This window comes from Anolis sagrei, chromosome 4 (assembly GCF_037176765.1).
Source record: "Anolis sagrei isolate rAnoSag1 chromosome 4, rAnoSag1.mat, whole genome shotgun sequence".
Lineage (NCBI taxonomy): Eukaryota > Metazoa > Chordata > Lepidosauria > Squamata > Dactyloidae > Anolis > Anolis sagrei.
In genome coordinates, this window is record NC_090024.1 from 160,804,226 (window position 1) to 160,823,487 (window position 19,262).

At 37.0% G+C, this 19,262-nt stretch overlaps 1 protein-coding gene across 1 annotated transcript in view; it reads right to left on the reverse strand.

Moving 5' to 3' along the window:
- The window catches only part of MSH4 (mutS homolog 4), a 48,508-nt gene that overhangs the window by 15,817 nt on the left and 13,429 nt on the right, over window positions 1-19,262 (reverse strand). The window contains exons 6-11 of the mRNA XM_067467817.1: window positions 10,053-10,226; window positions 7,564-7,736; window positions 4,375-4,442; window positions 2,277-2,351; window positions 1,265-1,329; window positions 493-662 (exon numbers count right to left, since the gene is read on the reverse strand). Of these exons, the coding sequence (XP_067323918.1) occupies window positions 493-662; window positions 1,265-1,329; window positions 2,277-2,351; window positions 4,375-4,442; window positions 7,564-7,736; window positions 10,053-10,226 (725 nt within the window). The remainder of the gene's footprint in view (window positions 1-492; window positions 663-1,264; window positions 1,330-2,276; window positions 2,352-4,374; window positions 4,443-7,563; window positions 7,737-10,052; window positions 10,227-19,262) is intronic.

Genomic DNA, 19,262 nt, shown 5'->3' on the forward strand with positions numbered 1-19,262 from the left:
AGAAGTGATGAGAGTTGTCATTCAATAATACCTGGGTACCTATACTGGGTTAAAACTAAAGAGCACTAACCACTATGTAATATATATATATATATATTTGATCCTCTGTATCCACAGATTCTCTGTCCATGGATCCAATGGCTCTTTGAAGCCAGCCATTAGGTTGATGTGGCCCTTGATGAAAATGAGTTTGACACCCCTGCCTTAAAAGAATCAGTTCAGTTTATCCTGTTGAACCATCTGGTAATGTATCTCAATTAGAAAGGGCTGAATCCATAACTGAACACGCCCCCAATGAAGCTTGTGATCCAGCTAGTGTTCAGAACAGAAGCATGAAGCTGTTCAGATATTGGTAAAGAACATACTTTCTGTGAAATAATGAGCAGCTCACTCTCAGGAGAATTCCTAATTTCTGTATCTGAAATGTATTTATTCTTGCAAACTATATGCATTATTTCATATTTGAGAACAAGCATTTAGGTTATAAGGTACCTGCAATATCATCCACAATTTCAGTGTATGTTCTTCGTGCTATGTCAAGAAATTCATTGATATTAGGCTTTACTGCATAGCACTTCTGAGTTCTCATGTTCAAACATCCTTTTGTATATCTTGTATCATCATTAATGACAGTTTTAATTTTTTCAAGTATGATTCCAAATCTAAAACAATTATACAGGATGGTAGAAATGCTATATTTACGTATGTTAATAACTGTCATATATATCTATATTATATAGCAATAATATAAACTTGTTGCTATAGCCACACAATCATATCTAAAGTTATTTTAGATAACATTACAAAGCTAGTGACATTTTTAAGTTAAAAAGACTCCTCAGAACTAATGAGAAGTATTTTATCAGAGTTTATTGTTTAAACAAATTCCTATGTAAATCAATCAGCTTATTTAATAGTACTTCCTTATGTTTAGAATATCAATAAACTGGTTTAATTAAAATGAGCAACAGTTTCCTGTCAGGAGTGACTTGAGAAACTGCAAGTCGCTTCTGGCATTCAAGAATTGAGCAACTGTGAATTGCATTTAATATAATTTTCTTTTATTAATAGGGATAGAAAGACTTCTGAAAATAGTACTAATAATTACTGTCCACTAATCAAATTTATATAGTTTTATAATATTAATGGTAAAATAAAAGTAATAATTAATGCAATGAAATTTGAGTAAACTTTTAATAAAATATGGAATAGAAGACATACCAGCAATAGTGCTCAAGACAATATTATATTTATAATACTGTACCTTTTATCTTCCAAGGAACTATAATAAGCCTTTAACAATGGTGTTTTATAGACTGTCAAAGCATCCTGTTGAAATTAATATGAAAATTTTATATTGTAAAATGTACACAAATGTTAATGAACTCTATTGTTCTCATAAAACACAGTTGCATTCATATTTATTCAGAAGTAGGTTCTCTCCATTTCAGTTATGCTTCCTCTCAGATAAAGTAACAGGATTGCTATACAGTCATCTTGAATTAAATGAGTTTACAATTGAAAGACCAGGTTCACAATTTGAAAATATTCTTAGTGAGTGCATTTTTTTCTGGAAGACTTCATGTTGGGAGGCATATGTCAAGGAGTATCTTTGCCCAGTTTTAGTTTGTGTGCTAAATGCATCCCATTTGCTGATGAGCTGCTCTGTCTCCAGTACATGACCTCTTGATTAATTTTGGATCACTGGCATTGGGGAATAATGAAAAAAAAATCCTAAAACAACATACAATAATTAAGTCACAGCAGGACTGCCATTGTACAATGTACTTAACGTTAGGGAAAAATACAAATGTTTAAACTTGTTATTTGTCATTGAGTTGGCTTCAATGCTGAATATGTGAAAGACACACCTCCAACAAGCCCAGCCATCTAAAGCCCTGCTCAGATCTTATAAATGCAGAACTACAGCTTTCTTGATTGAATCAATCAATCCGTTATGCAGTCTTTCCCTTTTCAAACTGTGGTCTATTTTTGCCAGAATGTTAATCTTTTCTTGCTGTCCCTCTGTCAATACCTTCATTTTCATTTCAACTACAATTCCCACAGGATGCAGTGCTAAAATTATACAGTATGATAGTGTCCTGGGTCTGATCCTCTATGATGGTGGTACTGAAATGCAGTAGATAGGATAGCAATTTCCTCCTTGGGCAAATTAAAACAGTGATACAGAGTATTAAGGGTTATAAAAATCTGACGTTTGAGATCCTTAGGTTCTAATGATAACAGTAATTGGTGTTTAAAAAAGAATATGATACCTTCAAAGGCTCCACAAGTTCCAGGGTGTGCTTCAGATAAATTAAATTTGTTATCTTCGATTCAGATGCATTAAACTGTTAGAGAGCAGAGAAGGTATATAATTTATCATCCTTTAATATAATATGGCCTAGATTCTCTCGGGTTTACTACTATTATTGTTGGTGTCTCAGCTGAAACCCATATTTCCCTTGTAGGAAAATGTTAACTTACTTCTTTTCCTTACCTAACCACTCACTGTTTCCTTTACTGGATTGGCACCATTGCAACATAATGATTCTAACCTTGATATGAGGTGATTCTATAAAGGTCAATTTTGAAGCAAAATAGAAAGCCAAGTAGAATGTGTCAATAACAGGGAGAGAAAGAGCTGCTGCCTCTAAGGTCAACAGCATTAGATGTTTAATAACCCAACACAGCTCAAAAGATTTTCCTTGGGGGTACTTATGTGCACAGCACTGTGTCATATAGGAATACTAGGCCATTAAACCTTTACTGTTACACACTGTGTGATTCTCTCTTCTTTTCCCACTTAAAATAATACAGAGTCACACAAAAAATAAGGTATTTTTCATACTTGAGGTAGTATACAAGTAAACAGAAGTATATTCATTTGTATATTATAAAGAAAAACATTTATTTGTTTTTAAATTGATTGAAAAGGACTTGTGAGCATTTTGGAATGTCAAGGGTATCAATAAAAAAAATTAAGGGGAAACAGATATGTTAAACAATGGTAGGTGACAGGATAATTGACTTGAGTTCCTAACAGTTTAGAATCCCGAAAGAGCTAACTGAAAAGGAGTGTGTCGCCAGTGCAATTTTAAAAAATTGTATCCAGTACCATATACACAAGATTAAAAAAACTTTCAAGAGGATAAAATAGATAAGGGCTATTTTAAGGGAACGGGAACAAAAGGAAGTTGTCTCTCAAATATTCGTCCATTCTCTATGACCTATGAATGGTCTTATAGTTTCACAGTAGGTGAAACTCTGAAAACATTTTTATTAGAGCAGGGAGAGCCACTGCAGTATTGTAGTGCAAGATTCCACTTGTTTACTTCTGCTACAGAAGATGGTCCTATGGCTATCACAGGGGCAGTAAATAGTATCACACAATGTAAAATATACAACACTTGGCAATCAACAGTCTCCCCAACTTCTTTCACAAACTAGAGGTAGGACAAAATAAGAATCTTTCCACCATATTGTTCCATGTAGATCAACAACAATCTAATCACTCTGCAATCAGATTACTATATAACTATACTGCTACAGAGGGCAAGTTAATAATTTCTTATCTATTTTATTGTTAGTTCCTTGTGGGTCTTATCATTTTTGTTAACATATTCAATATGGTTTATTCTAACAAATTGTTTAGCTTAATGACATGAAAACTAAGATATACTGCTAGCACATTCATTGAGAATCAGCATATGATTGCTAAGTAAATGTTTTCAAGGAACAGTAATGCTTCGGGTTCATAACACTGGATATGCTTGTTTCTAGTTAAAATTCAGAAATATCTCAGGATGTATTATTTGCTTTTTCTACATAATTTATATTCTACCTTTCCACTTGTAAAAGCATATCTGTGCCAGCTCACAAAACTTAAGATTTAATATTACCCAGAAAATACATAATGTAAGCCCGACCTTTCAATTTATAACAGCTCATAAGACACTGTAATACATAAAATTACATTACAATGATTTGGTTACTCTGAATAAAATATCTGTTTATAATAGTTAAAGTTAAGAACATTGTGTAGGTTATTACAACCAATATAACATGCCAAAAATACTTTGAAAAAAGAATAATGCAAAGTCTCTAAGGCTGTAGTACATTCATGAAGAATGAAACTATAGTCCAATATTCTATAAATTTAATGTTGATGTCTGGCAATCTGTGAACATGTGGAATTACTCTAAAGATTCCTCTTTAAGAAATAAAAATACACAAATTTAACATGCAAAATACATACGCTACCAATTGCAAATTAGACAGATATCGTTCAAGGTTCAGATTTCCTCACAATAAATACAGAAGTGAATAATCAGAAACCAGCTATTCATTAAGTATAAAGTAAAAGATACATACCGTATCCTGTTTTGGAATTTGAACTAAAACTGAAAGTAGTTGTTCAGTGTCCAGGAATCGTGAAATAACTAAAAATAAGTCAAGCAAATCATTAATTAATCTCAATCAATAAAAATTAAAGTCAATGTACTGAATTTAATCACACTGTTATACCTGGGACAAATAGAGCAAACCTAAGTGGGACTAGGAGGGCATTACAAAGAAGATCAACTAATTAATCCCCAGCTCAGCTGGTTAGCGATGTCCAGGGAAGGTGGTGAGTATCTCCCTAGACTTTTCAGCTGAACATATTCAGACTTTGGAAGCAGTAAAATTGGCAACCATAACTACAACATACTCTCAGTTAACTGGGACTCAAACAGCTGGCAAAAAAAAAAAAACCCAAAAAGCAATACTTTAAATAAAAGGCTGTTTTTCTAACACAGTAAAACTGTGTTACATTATGTTTGCCTTTATTTGCCTTATTAGCTTTTACTTACTGTATTTAATATTAATATCAAATCAATACAGAGTTTATAGTATAGTATACTTTTAGTTAGGCCTATTTTTAATTCAAAAAATTTCAATTAGATATGCTCCAGTTTAAACAGATCCAATTCCTTAAGCCACTCCTCATAGGACATAGTTTCCAGACCTTTTACCATTTTCCTTTTTTGAATCTTTCTTGAATTGTGGTGCCCAGAAAGAGACACGGTATTCCATGAAATACATAACTATAGCAGAATAGAGTGGTACTATTGCTTCCTTCAATCTAGACATTATATACCCATTCATGCAACTTTGAATCACATTGGGATTTTTAGTTCCTCTACCACACTCATATTCATCTTGTAGTCCAGTAAAACTCCTAATTCCCTTTTGCGTGTACTGTTGTTAATCCAGGTGTCACCCATCCTAAATCGGTGCATTTCATTTTTCTTTATGTCATATTTCTCCCTGTTGAAATTCATTGTGTTAGTTTTGGCCCAGCCTTCCAATCTGTTAAAGTTATTTGATTCTAATCCTGTCCTCTCAAGTATGAGCTAATCCTCCTAATTTGGTGTCATCTCCAAATTCAATACACATGAACTTATAATGATGTTGAATACCACTGGCCTATGACAGAATCCCATAGTATCCCAATAGTCTCGCCACTGGTAAGCACCCTTTGGCCAGTTAAACAATTCCCAATTTGCCTAATAGAGGCATTGTCTAGGACTAAGTCATATTTTACTAGGCTCTTTGTGAGAACAACATGGGGAACTCTGTCAAAACCTTTTCTGAAATCGAGCTATGCTACATTCAGAATAGTCCCTTCATCAACCAAGCTTGTAATGCTACAAAAGAGAGAGAGATTAGTCTGGCATGACCTGTTTTTCAGAAACACGCATTGAATTAGTGGTCATGGCATTCCTTTCTAAGTGTTTCCAAACTCACTGTTTTTTCCCTTTTTGAAAATGGGAACTACATTCGTACTTTTCCAGTCCGCTGGAACTTCTCTTGTTCTCCAAACATTAGCAAATATGATTGCTAGTGGTTCTGAAATTACTTCTGCCGGTTCTTTTAATACTCTTGAATGTAATTAATCTGGCCCTGGAGATTTGGATTTGGATTCATTCAGTGTAACCAGGTATTGTTGTACTTTATCATATATTCTGTGTTGCATTTCTCTTACTGCATCATCTGTTCCATTTCCCTAAATTGAGCACTATTTTCCTTTTGAGAGAAGACTGAGGCAAAAAAGATGCTGTGTGGATCAGCATCTTCACTATCCTGTTAGCATTTCACCATCCCCTTCATGCAGTGCCCCTGCCTTTTCCTTGTTCTTTCTTTTGCTACAGATAGAACCAAAAAGCCCTCTAATTGTTTTCAACTTCTCTAGCAAGCCTGTGCTCACTCTGCACTTTGGCATTTTGACTTTCTACTTACACTGGCTAGCCATTTGTTTTAATTCCTCTTTGGTGATTATCCTCTTTTATCCATTTCTTTTGCATGTCACTTTTAAATATTAGCTCAGTTGAAAATTCTTTAGTCATCCCTCCTGGTTTCTTTAGTTCACTCTCCCTTTTTAGAAATTCCCATCCATCATCCCTCATTAAATGCCTTCTTTTATAGCATTCTTGATCACAGGGATAAATCCAATATTTCCTGAAGTTTACTGAAATCAGCTTTCTTAATCTACAATATATATCTGAACATGACCTCTCCCACCTAAAGATCCTGCCGCTAAAAGTTCATTTTGAGGATGGTCAGGCTACTGCCAAAACTGTCACTCAATTGTAGAAGGTTCCAGATGATGGTTTTGCACATTTGCAGGCAGCCCATTTGTCTCAGTCACAGAAATAATGAAGAACCCAGGGGTTCTCAAATTGTGCTTCATGGAGCCCTTGGAGCTCTGTATGTGATAGTAAGGAGCTCCACGGCAACAAGCTGCTTTCCGACTCCTCCTCTTTCCTCCTCCTGAGAAATTTAGAGAAATTAAAAATTTAGAGCTGCCAAAACAACATACTCCTCCTCCTCCCATGACACAGACTCTTTCTCTCCAGTGACTCTTGCTGCCCAGACTCTTTTTCTCAATGTCCAGACCTGCCCCCCTGACTACGTTGCTTCTAAACCCCTATTTCACTCCCACCTCTCAGGGGGTGCTTTGATTCTGCGTTTCCTGCATGACAGAAGGGAGTTGAACTAGATGGCCCCTGGGGTTGCTCCTATTATTATTATTATTATTATTATTATTGCTACTACAAACACTGGGTGTAAATTGTTTGAGGTGCTTTGATTGTGCTTTTCCTGCATGGCAGAAGGGTGTTTGACTGGATGGACCCTGGGGTCTTCCACTGAAATACTGTTAAGTTTGTGTTGGCTAAAATTGTTCTTCAAAGGTTTTCCATATAAATATTTCTTGGTTCTTCATGAGAAACTCTAACTTCACAAAGGACTCAGCAGCTGAAAAAGTTTGAGAACCCCTGCTTTAACTAATTCCTAAATGAGCTGTTGGAATTTAAAACACAACTGAAGACATATCTCTTTTGTCTCATGTATTTTAATATATGCTTTTATGATTGCATGGCAACTATATGCTTGATTTTGTTGTGCCCTACCTTAATCTGAAAAGAGAAGCAGGTAATAAATTAAAAATTACTACTACTATTATTATATTACTTAATATAAGTAATATTTCATCTCTTTTATACAGCAATATCAGATTACCTGACTGAAGGCCAAAAAAGAATTCCTCGTTCTGAAGAAGTTCTTGAACAGAATCCAATCTTGTGTTAATGGTATCCGCATCAACCAGAGGCTCTAGAATATTAGACCTAAGTCTTCTGCTTCCCCCTGGTGTTTTAGTATAATTTAGAACGCCAAAAAGAGTGTGACCATTCCTTTGAAGACAGCACACATTTGAAAAATAATCTCACAAAACAAAGTTGCCAAAAACCAATGCAAATATTGACATTATTATGCAAATCTGTTTTTAGAACAGCTAATATATGCACAAGTTACACTTCCTTCCATTTCTGCAGATCAGCACATAGAGGAGAACCCACCAGACTTTATAATAGTTCCCTTGCTCATGTCATCTCCACACAAAGCAAATTCCTGTCTTGTGGTCAATTCAGTGACTTTATTGCACAGTACTTTGGTAATAATTTCTATACTATTTCCTATTGCCATCCTTAATGCACTCATTTGTTATAACTCCAGATAGCACAATTGTTAAATCACTGAAATCTGTTTTTATTTTCTGCATTGACATAGCATTCCCCAACCTGATTTGTGGTCTGTTTGTTTGGAGTTTTGTTTTTTTACAATAAACAAACCCTGTATCACTAGGCAGTCCAATAGAGCCTTCCATAGCAAATGGCTATTGATGTTTTTCGGGGGCCATGTGCTCATCACTAATAGCATCTTGTTTTCTAGTACTGTCTGTTTTACTGCTTCCATTTGATCACAGATGGCATTAGTGATGAACAAATCTTTGTTCCTTCTGTGCCCGTTTCTGTTTCTATGGAACAGTAGATAACTATTGCTGCTGATTTATTCTTGTTTAATCTATTCATTTCAATGGGAAATGGTAAGGCACAAGTGTTTTTCAAAAAATAAATTTCTAATTGATATTGAAAGGACTTGGTGAAAGGAGATACTTCTAAATAAAGGACTATTTTGGTTATGGAGGAAGGCATGGATGGATGAGACACACATATTAAAAATGAATTCATCTATATCAGTGGTTTCCAATCTTTGGGCTTCCAGGTGTTTTGGACTTCAACTCCTACTGTTCCTAACAACTGGTAACCTGGCTGGCACTTCTGGGAGTTGAAGTCCAAAACACCTGGAGGCCCAAAGGTTGGGAACCACTGATCTATATTAATGGATTAAATGGTTTGGGGATGGATGGCATCTAGTTTGCTTCTTTCTAGGTTTCATGCAAAGCCAACTATGAATACCCTTTCACAGCAAGTGTTCTCAGCACACAAAAAATAAATAAATTGGGGCGGGGAGATGCAGAAAGGCCCACTAGAAAAAAAAACTGTTCTAAACCTGTTATTAATGAGAGAATTGCTATCATACAAGGGAGAATTCATCAATTATTACGTAACAAGCACCCAGCACCATAAAACACTTTCAGTATATAGATGTGCTGTTAAAGATCCAAACTGTGAATTTTGCCAATTAGTATGCAATTGTAAATACATCAAAAACTTTGTTCACATAATAAACATGGTTTATCAGTGAAAAGGAAATAATTTACTTAGACTGTTTCAAGTGAAACTATTGTGGTTAGAACATATGAACAAATGAGACAAAATTAGATAATCATTTGCATAGATATTATCAAGAACTGGAAGTATGGCAGAATAGTTTGCTTTACCAGGTGAAGAAAAAATGGTTTCACAAGAATTTACATTAGAAATATAATGAATCTGCTGCCACATTTACCATTTATGTCTGCAGTGGGGGTAGGAAGAGAGATTTAACATGGAGAATTAGCTGTAGCAATTCGAAAATGGACCCAAAGGTTTACAAAGCATTCCAAGAAGGAGGCTCAGAAGCCAGAGGTTAACTGGGCAATCCCATGCAAATCTCATCTATGTCCCACTAAATTTAGTGGGACTTACTCACTAGTAAATCGGTAATAAATCAGAAAAAGAAAGTAGGAGACAAAAGTAATCAAACTGATACTCTTTCCAGTATTGAAAAACTAGACATGCTTGTATTTTCTCCTAAATTTTTTAAAAAGAAGAATGACCTCATAATGGGCACTAAACCAAAAAGCTGTGTCAAGATGGAAATTTTGTGGCTCGCTGGCCCTGTGGGTCAGTCTCATTCTTGGGATCCCTTCCAGACCCTGACAATCCTCCTAATTTACCCACTAGAACAATTTTGGGACCTGTAAAATAACTCTAGGGGTGAAACTTAACATTGTTTTGCCCCCATCAAAAAATTGACTGTCACTGGAACATTACTTCCAGTTCCAGGAAGAGGATGAAATGAAAATGAAACCTCTAACCCTGACTGTCCGTGTACCAAGCTTCCTTGTAAAATCCTAATGACTTAAAATATATTTTCACTTGAAAAACAAACTTCTGTGCTTTCCCAGATATAAATTTATATTTAACAATATATTAACTACAAATATTTAATTCCTCTCTCTCTCTTCTCCACAGGTTAGAAATAAGAAACAAAAAAAATCTTACCTAGGATCCCTGTTGTTGGTTATTAATTCAAGATTTAGGGCTGATGTTGAATCAATCATTGCTGTTTGCTCACTTCCATGGAAACGAATCTTAAGAGACTTAGGTGCATACACTGAATTTTGAATGAACTCAACGTATTTCAGCACAGCTGCAACCGCTGCCAGACAGTAATACCTAGAAAAGAATTGAGCCAAATAAACAAAAATATTTAAAATTAAGCAGTATACTTTTGGCCTGAAAGTGTTTGTGGGTAGCTGAGATAAATTAGCACGGAACTTTAGACTACCCTAAATACAGTTTTGACACTTGCAAGGCAAATGTTCCTGTGTCACTTTCTGAAGAATAGGAAGTTAAAGGAAGATATAAAGAAATGATAGTTGCCATGTGAATCTGTGAGGTTAATAAGCAGTTTCACAATTCATTCCTAGTTTTCTGTATCTAAAAGAGCTTTCTCTATAATAGTACCTTGTTTCTGGAATTCTTAATATGTTTTTAAATTAAACATTTTCCAATACAATAAGAACAAAAATATACAAATAGAAAATGAACATAATAGTAGAGAAAAGGTAAAAACAAAGAGCAGTGAGAAAAGAATTTATATATGACTTCCAACCTTCCTAACACAGAATGGTATAAAGTAGCTTCACCGATCATACTTACTATTCATTTACTTCTTTAGCTTTACCAAATCTATTAATTACCAAAGTTCATAGTTAACATATTATTTTTTTCTCTTCAAAAAGACAAGTAAATGTTCCTTGTCTTTTAGAAATGCCACCAGTTGTTTTTCTTTAATCAATTCTGTTAATTTGAACATTTTGGCCCAATCCAGCAATTTTAGCAGCCAGTCCTCATTCACTTTTATTTTTCCTCTTCTATACACACAGCTCATTCCTGGAGACACCAGATATGGCCATGGTGGTATGTGCCTTGGTTACATCCCATCTGGATTACTCTAATGCAGTCCATTTGGGGCTGCCTCTTTAAGAACGCTCAAAAACATCATCTGGTCCAAAGAGCTGAAGCCAGATTGTTACCTGGGCTGACTACAGGAGCATACAAATTCCTTGTTGCTACAACACCACTGGCTGCCAGTTTGTTTCTGGGCATGTAAAGAATTTGGGACTTTTCTGAGGAATCGCAGTTCAATCATCTTCAGTAAGTGATCTGTTGCAGGGGAGATACTACTTGTGGTGATAACTGGCCAGACATGTTTAGAGTGGTGAAAATGTGCTCTCTGGATTAAAGACAGTTCAGGGGATTGCCTATGAGGATCCGTAAGGCCCCCATCTGGCCATCAAATCAACATGTTAATGATGAAGTGATTTCTGATGAAGACAAGAGAGATTAAAATTACCAGTGCAAATGCACAGCCTGAAAATGGGCAAAAAGAACCACAAAACCTATTTATTTATAAAATGGAACTAAGAAAAGCTTTCTGATCACAATGATAAGACCCATACTTTTGGCAAACCTTCTTTCTGTATGCTCAAGAACCTGGGAGTAAACTGGCTTGAAAAGGACTACTTTTTAAAGGACTTTTTCAAAAGCACCTTTAATAAAGAGCAAAAAGTAAAGAGGTCTGTTGAAATATACATGGCAAGGGAACAAACTGAGAATACGAAGTTTTGTAAGAAGCAAAACAGAGGAGAACAGATTTTAAATTGTATTTTCAAGCATGTGCCTGGCTTGGTTGAAATATTAGATTGTGTTGGCAAATAAAAGATTACTGAATTTGAAGGACACGACCTATGGTTTGGATGACACATATATTTATGATATAAAGTTTTGTGAGATGTGCCTTATTAAGACAATGGAATAGAAACAAGCCATGGTTATACCATAAGATGCCTTTATGTGTTTCAATACAAGAAGCATTCTACAGGCAGGAAAGAAGTAAATAGCCTAACCTGTTTTGTTTTTTTTGTTTTTTTGTTTTTTGCTATTTGATTAAGAACATGCTCTTAAAGCCTGTCAGTATAAAAGGGTTTTAGCCTGACACCAGATGAGTGTTCCAGAGTTCAGAGGTATTCCTTTCTTATTTTCCTTCCAAACAGGCTTGCAATGGTGGTAGGACTAAGAGAAGGGCCTCTCTTGAGCATTTCAGGACCTAGGCAGATTCATATTATTGAACTATGATTCCTCCCAGAAGCCCCAAATTCCTTAAGTTCCATTCATTGGCATCCAAATCAATGGCTTCTGGAAACCAAATCACTATGCTATTTACAATTTTTTATGGATTCAAAGTGGCAACAATAAACTTCTGAAACCTTTGGAAGTGGTATGTGACTACTATTATGATGTTTATTTTAAAAACAAGCTGTGTTTTACATATAGTTTTACTTTAAATTCAGAGTGTGAGCAAACTTAACCAAGAGTGGAAGAGGCGTATATAATTATTTAAAATATGTTAATAACATGATGATGATAAGGGAAAGTGGAGAAGCAGTAGTTACTGTTGTTAATGATGAGAAGGAAATGGGAGTTGCGTGTCCTGTGTTTTGCAATGTTGTATTTATTCCTATTTATCTGTCAGGTAAAATATAAATTATCAGATTGTGGGGTAGACAGGCTGCTCAGTTTGTGAGCTTTTTAGAGGCATCTGGTGGACTACTGTTCGGAAGGAGAATGCTGAACAAGATGAACCTTGGTTTGATTTACTATTTAATCAATTATTATGTACAGCAGAAAGAGGAAGGCAAATTGCAGGTGGTACACCATCTGAAATAATTTTCTGGCAGATAAAGTTATCAAGTTTGTCTGTTCTACAGGAATGACATAAAATCTCCCAGTGGGTGCATCTGATTATATTCAAGAACCATCTGTCCCTGATGAGGACGTGATAAAGAAAATAAATAGTATTAGCCTCTGAGGTGAGCTTTGGGAAACACAACTTAGACAGTATGCAAATAAGCTTTTGTCATGATACAGAGAACATGTAAACATTTCCAACTCATATATACCATATTATGCATAACATTGGACTCAGACTTATTAAACTCAGTTTCTTATTAAACTCAGCTGAGACTGTGCAGTTGCTAGATAACTGTCCGGATGTTTTAATGGACTGGATGGGGATCAATAAACTAAAGCTGAGTTCCAGCATGACTGAGGCTTCATGGATTGGTGGTTCTCAGGTCCAAGAATGGGTTGAACGGGGTTGTACCCCGCTCCAAAAGGAGCAGGTAGTAGCTTGCGAGTGCTCTTAGGTCCATTCCTAATCAATGGGCTCTGTGGCTCAGAGTGTTTGGCGCCAGCTTCAACTAGTGTCCTAGCTGCTGCCTTTCCTGGACAGAGATAATCTAACAACAGTAGTTCATGCTCTGGTCACTTCCTAGTTAGATTATTTCTATGTCAGGCTGCACTTGAAAAAAGACTTGGAAACGGAAGCTAGTGCAAGATGCAGCAGCTCAAATGTTGGCAGAAATATATAGAAAGGATAAAATGCCAGTCTTAAAATAATGGTACTGGCTGCCAATATGTTTGAGGTCTGAAGTCAAGATTCTTGTAATGAATATTAATGTAATGACATTTAAAGTCTTAAATGGCAGGGTAGCGCAATACTTGAAGAAGTCCCTCTCCCCTGAGGCTTAAGATCTATGAGGGGGAGGGTTCTTTGTGTCTCACCAGTGAGGTCAATACACTGTGTCAGGATATAGGAAAGAGACTTTAACTGTGGTACCCCAATTGTGGAATGTTCTCCCCCCTGAAGACTTCATTGGACCAACACCGATGTCATTTATGCTCCAATTTAAAAGTGAGTTGTTTGCTAAAGCCATCTATCCCCTGAAGACAATTATATATAGTTTTTAAAACTTTAAAAAATCAATCTGTTTCTAACTCATTTTATTAGAAACATAAAGTTGAAAGAGACCTTGTGGGTCATCCAGGCCAACCCCCTGCCAAGAAGCAGGAAAATCGCATTCAAAGCACCCCCGACAGGTGGCCATCCAGCCATCTTATTTATTGCTTTTATCTGTATAAATAAAAATGTAATGTTCATTTGTGGGATTAACATAACTCAAAAACCACTGGGTGAATTGACACCAAATTTGGACACGATCCACCTATCAGGACAACAAGTGATCATCACTCAAAAAACACCGAAAAACACAGCGGAAGGGACTTTAAAAGCCAAATACCAAAAAATACATTACTACGCATGCGCAAAACCGCATATAAACACAAACACACATATACACACACATATATGCATATATACAAACACAAAACACATATACACAGACTGGGCCACAGCAATGTGTGGCAGGGAACGGCTAGTCTTATTTAAATTAGCTTACTGGTTTTCAACTGTTTCAATATTATCTGTAAGCCACTCTGAATGTACCAGTATAGGATTGAGTGTAAATATTTTGATAAACTATAAAACAAATTTCAAATTCACTTTCAGCCAGCTAGTTCATCTTCAGTGGGTTGCTGTGAGTCTTCCGAGCTGTACGGTCGTGTTCCATAAGCATTCTCTCCTGACATTTCGCCAACATCTATGGCAGGCATCCTCATAAGTTGTGAGGTATTTTGGAAACTAAGCAATGGAGGTTTATATATATATATATATGTGGAAGGTCCAGAGTGGGAGAAAGAACTCTTATCTATTGGAGGCAACTGTGAATGTTCTAATTAATCATTGCAAAGCAGCTTTAAGGCCTGGCTGATTCCTGCCTGGGAGAATCCTTTGTTGGGAGGTGTTAGCTGCCCCTGATTGTTTCATGTCTAGAATTCCCATTTTCAGAGTATTGTTCTTTATTTACTGTCCTAATTTTAGAGCTTTTTAATACTGGTAGAAATATTTTGTTCATTTTTATGGTTTCCCCCTTTCTGTTGAAATTGTCCACATGCCTGTGGATTTCAATGGCTTTTCTGTGTAGTCTGGCATGGTGGTTGTTAGTTCATCCTCAGTGAGTCATTAATACTCAGCTTTACTTCAATATATTGGTTGTGAGCCTGAAATTAAGCCCTAAAATTTTAGGAAGGAAGATGGCATGAGAATAAACTTTAAAAAAATAGAATTAAGGCTCCAAAGCAGAATGAACAAAAAAAGTGAAAGATTTAGAAAAGCAAACTTAGTCTAAACATAGCCTGTGTAGTCAATAAATAAAACCAACAACAACATTAAATCCTATTGATAGTCCCAGCTTGAGTAGACTTACTGAATCAATGGTGAATGATGAGCTAACACTTATGTAAATGTCATTGATTCAAAATATCTGTGCCAGATAGTATAGGAATATTTGATATTTATATCAATCAAGAGAGCCAGTGTACTAAAGTGGTTTGAGCATTGATTCTAAAGAACAAGGTTCAAATCCCCGCTTAACCATGAAAAACCAATGGGTGAGTCACATTCTCTCAGAAAAATATCAAAGGTGAAGCTCTTCTGAATAAATCTTTCCAAGAAAACCCTGTGATAGGGTTCCCATAAGTCAGAAACAACTTGAAGGCCAACAACAACAACAACAACAACAACAACAACAACAACAACAAGCAGAGTACAGCACAGCTACTACAACCCAAGTTTGTGGTAGATACTGAAGAAATTACACAGGATGCTTTTGTAAAATTAATAAAAAGGAAGCAAATTGACCGTTTTAGAAAAACTTGGGCTAGGAGACAGGCAAAAGAAGTTGATCTAAATTTTGTTAAAGGGCTCTTAAAAGATGACTACCATTTGTGGGTGTTGGCTACCACCACCAATTATGAGTTTATCTAGATCCTCATAAACATGCCTTCCCAGACACAAACAGCTAGGGAAGAGAAAAATAATCTCTACAGACATGAAGGCAAGATAAAAAAAAACAGATATAAAAGAAAGTAGCAGAGAACTGAAACAAAAGGACATCCATGCTTTCTAGAGCCCCATGTCTCTCAGGAATCACTTTACAAACACCAATGCCTTTTTGTGTCCAACAGCTGAAATCATAGCACAATTCAAACCATTATATTAGTCCTGAATGTGTAGACTGGAAAGCAGAATGCAGTACCTAGTTGTAGGTTAAACACAGTGAACTGGTTAGTAAAAACTACTGAAGTTTTTGGATATGAATAAAAATGAAGCTTTTTTAAAAAAAAAGTACAACTAATAGAGATGTATGATCTTGTGTCCCCCTCCTTTCAACAGAAATTAAAGTTTTGCATACACCCCCTTTTTGGGAAAAAAATGCCAAATGCCACATATCAAATAGCAACATGAAATCTGTTTTGGAATTATCAAGACACTAAAATGAAAGAATTACTCAGTGTTAAATTACAAGGAGTACTATCTCCTAGTCCTACTATAGCAGCTTAACTCCTTGATCCCAAATGCATTTACCTGGACATCTCTCAAATTCATCTACATGTAACTGTAATTATTCCAAAGTAGGTTTTACTGAGCTAACAAAACTTAATTCCAAATTGGCGTATTCAAAATTCCAGTATAAGGAATTGTTGCTGCTTTATAATTATCTGATTGTGGAGATGTAAGGGAAAACTGCAAAGGAAATTGCACTGGTAAATGAAAACTTGTTAGAAAAATACTTACACTGGAAGCAAACACTATATAGGATCTAAACCTGAAGTACATCTACATCAGCCACAAAATCTGGGGCTAGCCTGAAACACTGCTGTTTTGAACCATGGTGGTTCAACCATTGGTTTCTGCCATGGTGTTTAAATCAATGTGCTCCCAAACCTCATCAGTGGAGAAGCAGCATCCTTACCGTTTGGTTGGGCCACATCTGGTTTGACTCCACTGGACAGTCACCCTTAGTGGTAGCCATGGAGCTCCAGAGAGCTTCTAGTCATCATTTGACACCTTTGCCAATGTAAGCAAGGACACCCATGAGGCTCAGAGAGAGGAGGGGGGTTGCCCCTCCTTCCTCCACCCCTCCTCTTAGTCACATGGGCATCTTTGTACCAAGTAATACTCAGGAGCTCTCTAGTGCTCTGTGGCCACCACTATATTGAGAGAGAAAAATACAAACATGTCCCATCCTCTGTTTGCTGAACCTCAAAGTGCAGGAACAATGTGATGGAACTGATAGCTTCTGAATCAGAACTGGCCCAACGTTAAGCACTTGCACCCCATGTTGGGGGCAAGATGGTCCCATGTGACTGTAATGCCACAGAACAAATTCTTGCCCACTTTGGGGTATATGACCTAAGTAGATGCACCCCTGGTCTTGGAGCAAAGAGAAAAGCTTTGTGCATGACAGGCTTATTCCTGTTGATTTATCCCTGCCCACATTTGCAATAGGAATCTGTGACTCCTTCCATAGTTATCCACACAATCTTCAAATGTCATGAACAGCTTTGTAGGACATCATCACATTCAAGAGGTGGTGTGTGTATTAAAGAGTATGCACCCCATTCAATTGAACAACTTTCGGCCTGTGTCCAATCTCCCCTTTTTGGGAAAAATCCTGGAATGTGTGGTGGACTTGCAACTTCAGGGGTTATTAGAATAAACTGATTATCTGGACCTGGCAAAGACTGGCTTTAGGCTAGGGCATGGAACTGAAACACCCTTGGTCACCTTAGTGGATGATCTACACCGGGAACTGGCCAGAGGGGTTGTGTCCCTGTTGGTTCTCCTGGACCTCTCAGCGACCTTCGATACTGTTGGCCACGGTATCCTTCTGGGACACCTCACGGAAATAGGGCTTGGGGCCACTGTCGTGCAGTGGGTTTGATCCTTCCTGGGGGACTGTACCCAGCAGGTGTTGTTGGGGGACACCTGCTTTGTCTTGTGGGGTCCTGCAGGTCTCAATACTGTCCCCATGTTGTTTAACATCTAAATGAAACTGTTGGGAGAGATCATCTGGAGTTTTGGAGTTTGATGTCATCTATACGCAGATGACGTCGAACTCCCCTTATTTAACTGCTACTAAGGAGGCTGTTCAGGTCCTGAACTGGTGCTTGGTAGCTGTGACGGTCTGAATGAGGGTGAACAAATTGAAATTGAATCCAGACAAGATTGATGTACTCCTGGTCAGTTGAAAGGTCAAACAGGATATAGTGTTATAGCCTGTGTTGGATATGGTTATGATCCATCAGAAGATACAGGTTCGCAGCTTGGGATTCATCCCGGATTCATAGTTAAGCCTGGAACCTCAGGTCTCGGCGGTGGTAAGGGGAGCTTTTGCACAATTAAAACTTGTGTGCCAGTTTTGCCGTATCTTGGGAAGTCAGACTTGGGAAGTCAGCCACGGTGGTCCACATTCTTGTTACATCAAGGATAGATTACTGCAATGTGCTCTACATGGGGTGACCTCTGAAGACTGTTCAGAAGCTTCAAGTGGTCCAACGAATGACAGCCAAATTTCTCACTGGGGCAGCGTACAGGAAGCACACAGCGCCCCCTATTACGTCAGCTCCACTGGCTGCCAGTTTGCTACCGAGCACAATTCAAAGTGCTGGCTTTAGCCTATAAAGCCCTAAATGGTTCCGGCCCAGCTAACCAGTCCAAACATATCTTTCTCTATCCACCTTGGAGAGTAAGATCTTCTGGAGAGATCCTACTCTCAGTCCCACCACCTTCACAAGCGCAACTGGTGGGGAAGAGAGACAGGGTCTTTTCAGTGGTGGCCCCTCGGCTATGGAACTCCCTCCCTATTGAAATTAGAGCAGCCCCCTCCCTCCTGACCTTCAGGAAGAAAGTAGAAAATGTGATTATGTCACCAAGCTTTTGAATAAAAAGTTTTTAGTGCAATCTTCAGGAGGAGCTTGAAAACGTGGTTGTTCCAGTGTGCCTTCCCAGAATAAGGAAACTCCTAGCATTATGTCCTAGCATTGGCACTTTATCAGAAAACCAAGATATCTGCACGCCCATCCCCCTCCAAACACTCCACCTGGTCATGCCCAGCACTTTTTAATTTTAATTATTACATTTGGTCCTGCCACTAATTTTAATTGAGTCATTGTGTGTGGTTAATGTTATTGCTTTGTTTTTTAGTTATTGTTTGTTTGTTGTTGCTGTTGTTTTTATTATTGTATTTGGGCTCGGCCTCTTGTAAGCCGCACCGAGTCCTTCGGGAGGTGGTTGTGGGGTACAAATAAAGGTTTATTATTATTATTATTATAACAAGAGAATAAGGAATAGTGAACAGATCAATAGAATGGCTTCAGATTATGATTTTGGATGGTGTGATTTTAATAACTGGTTTTAAATTGCATTGCTTTTATGTTTGGTCTTAATGCAAATGTTTATTGTAT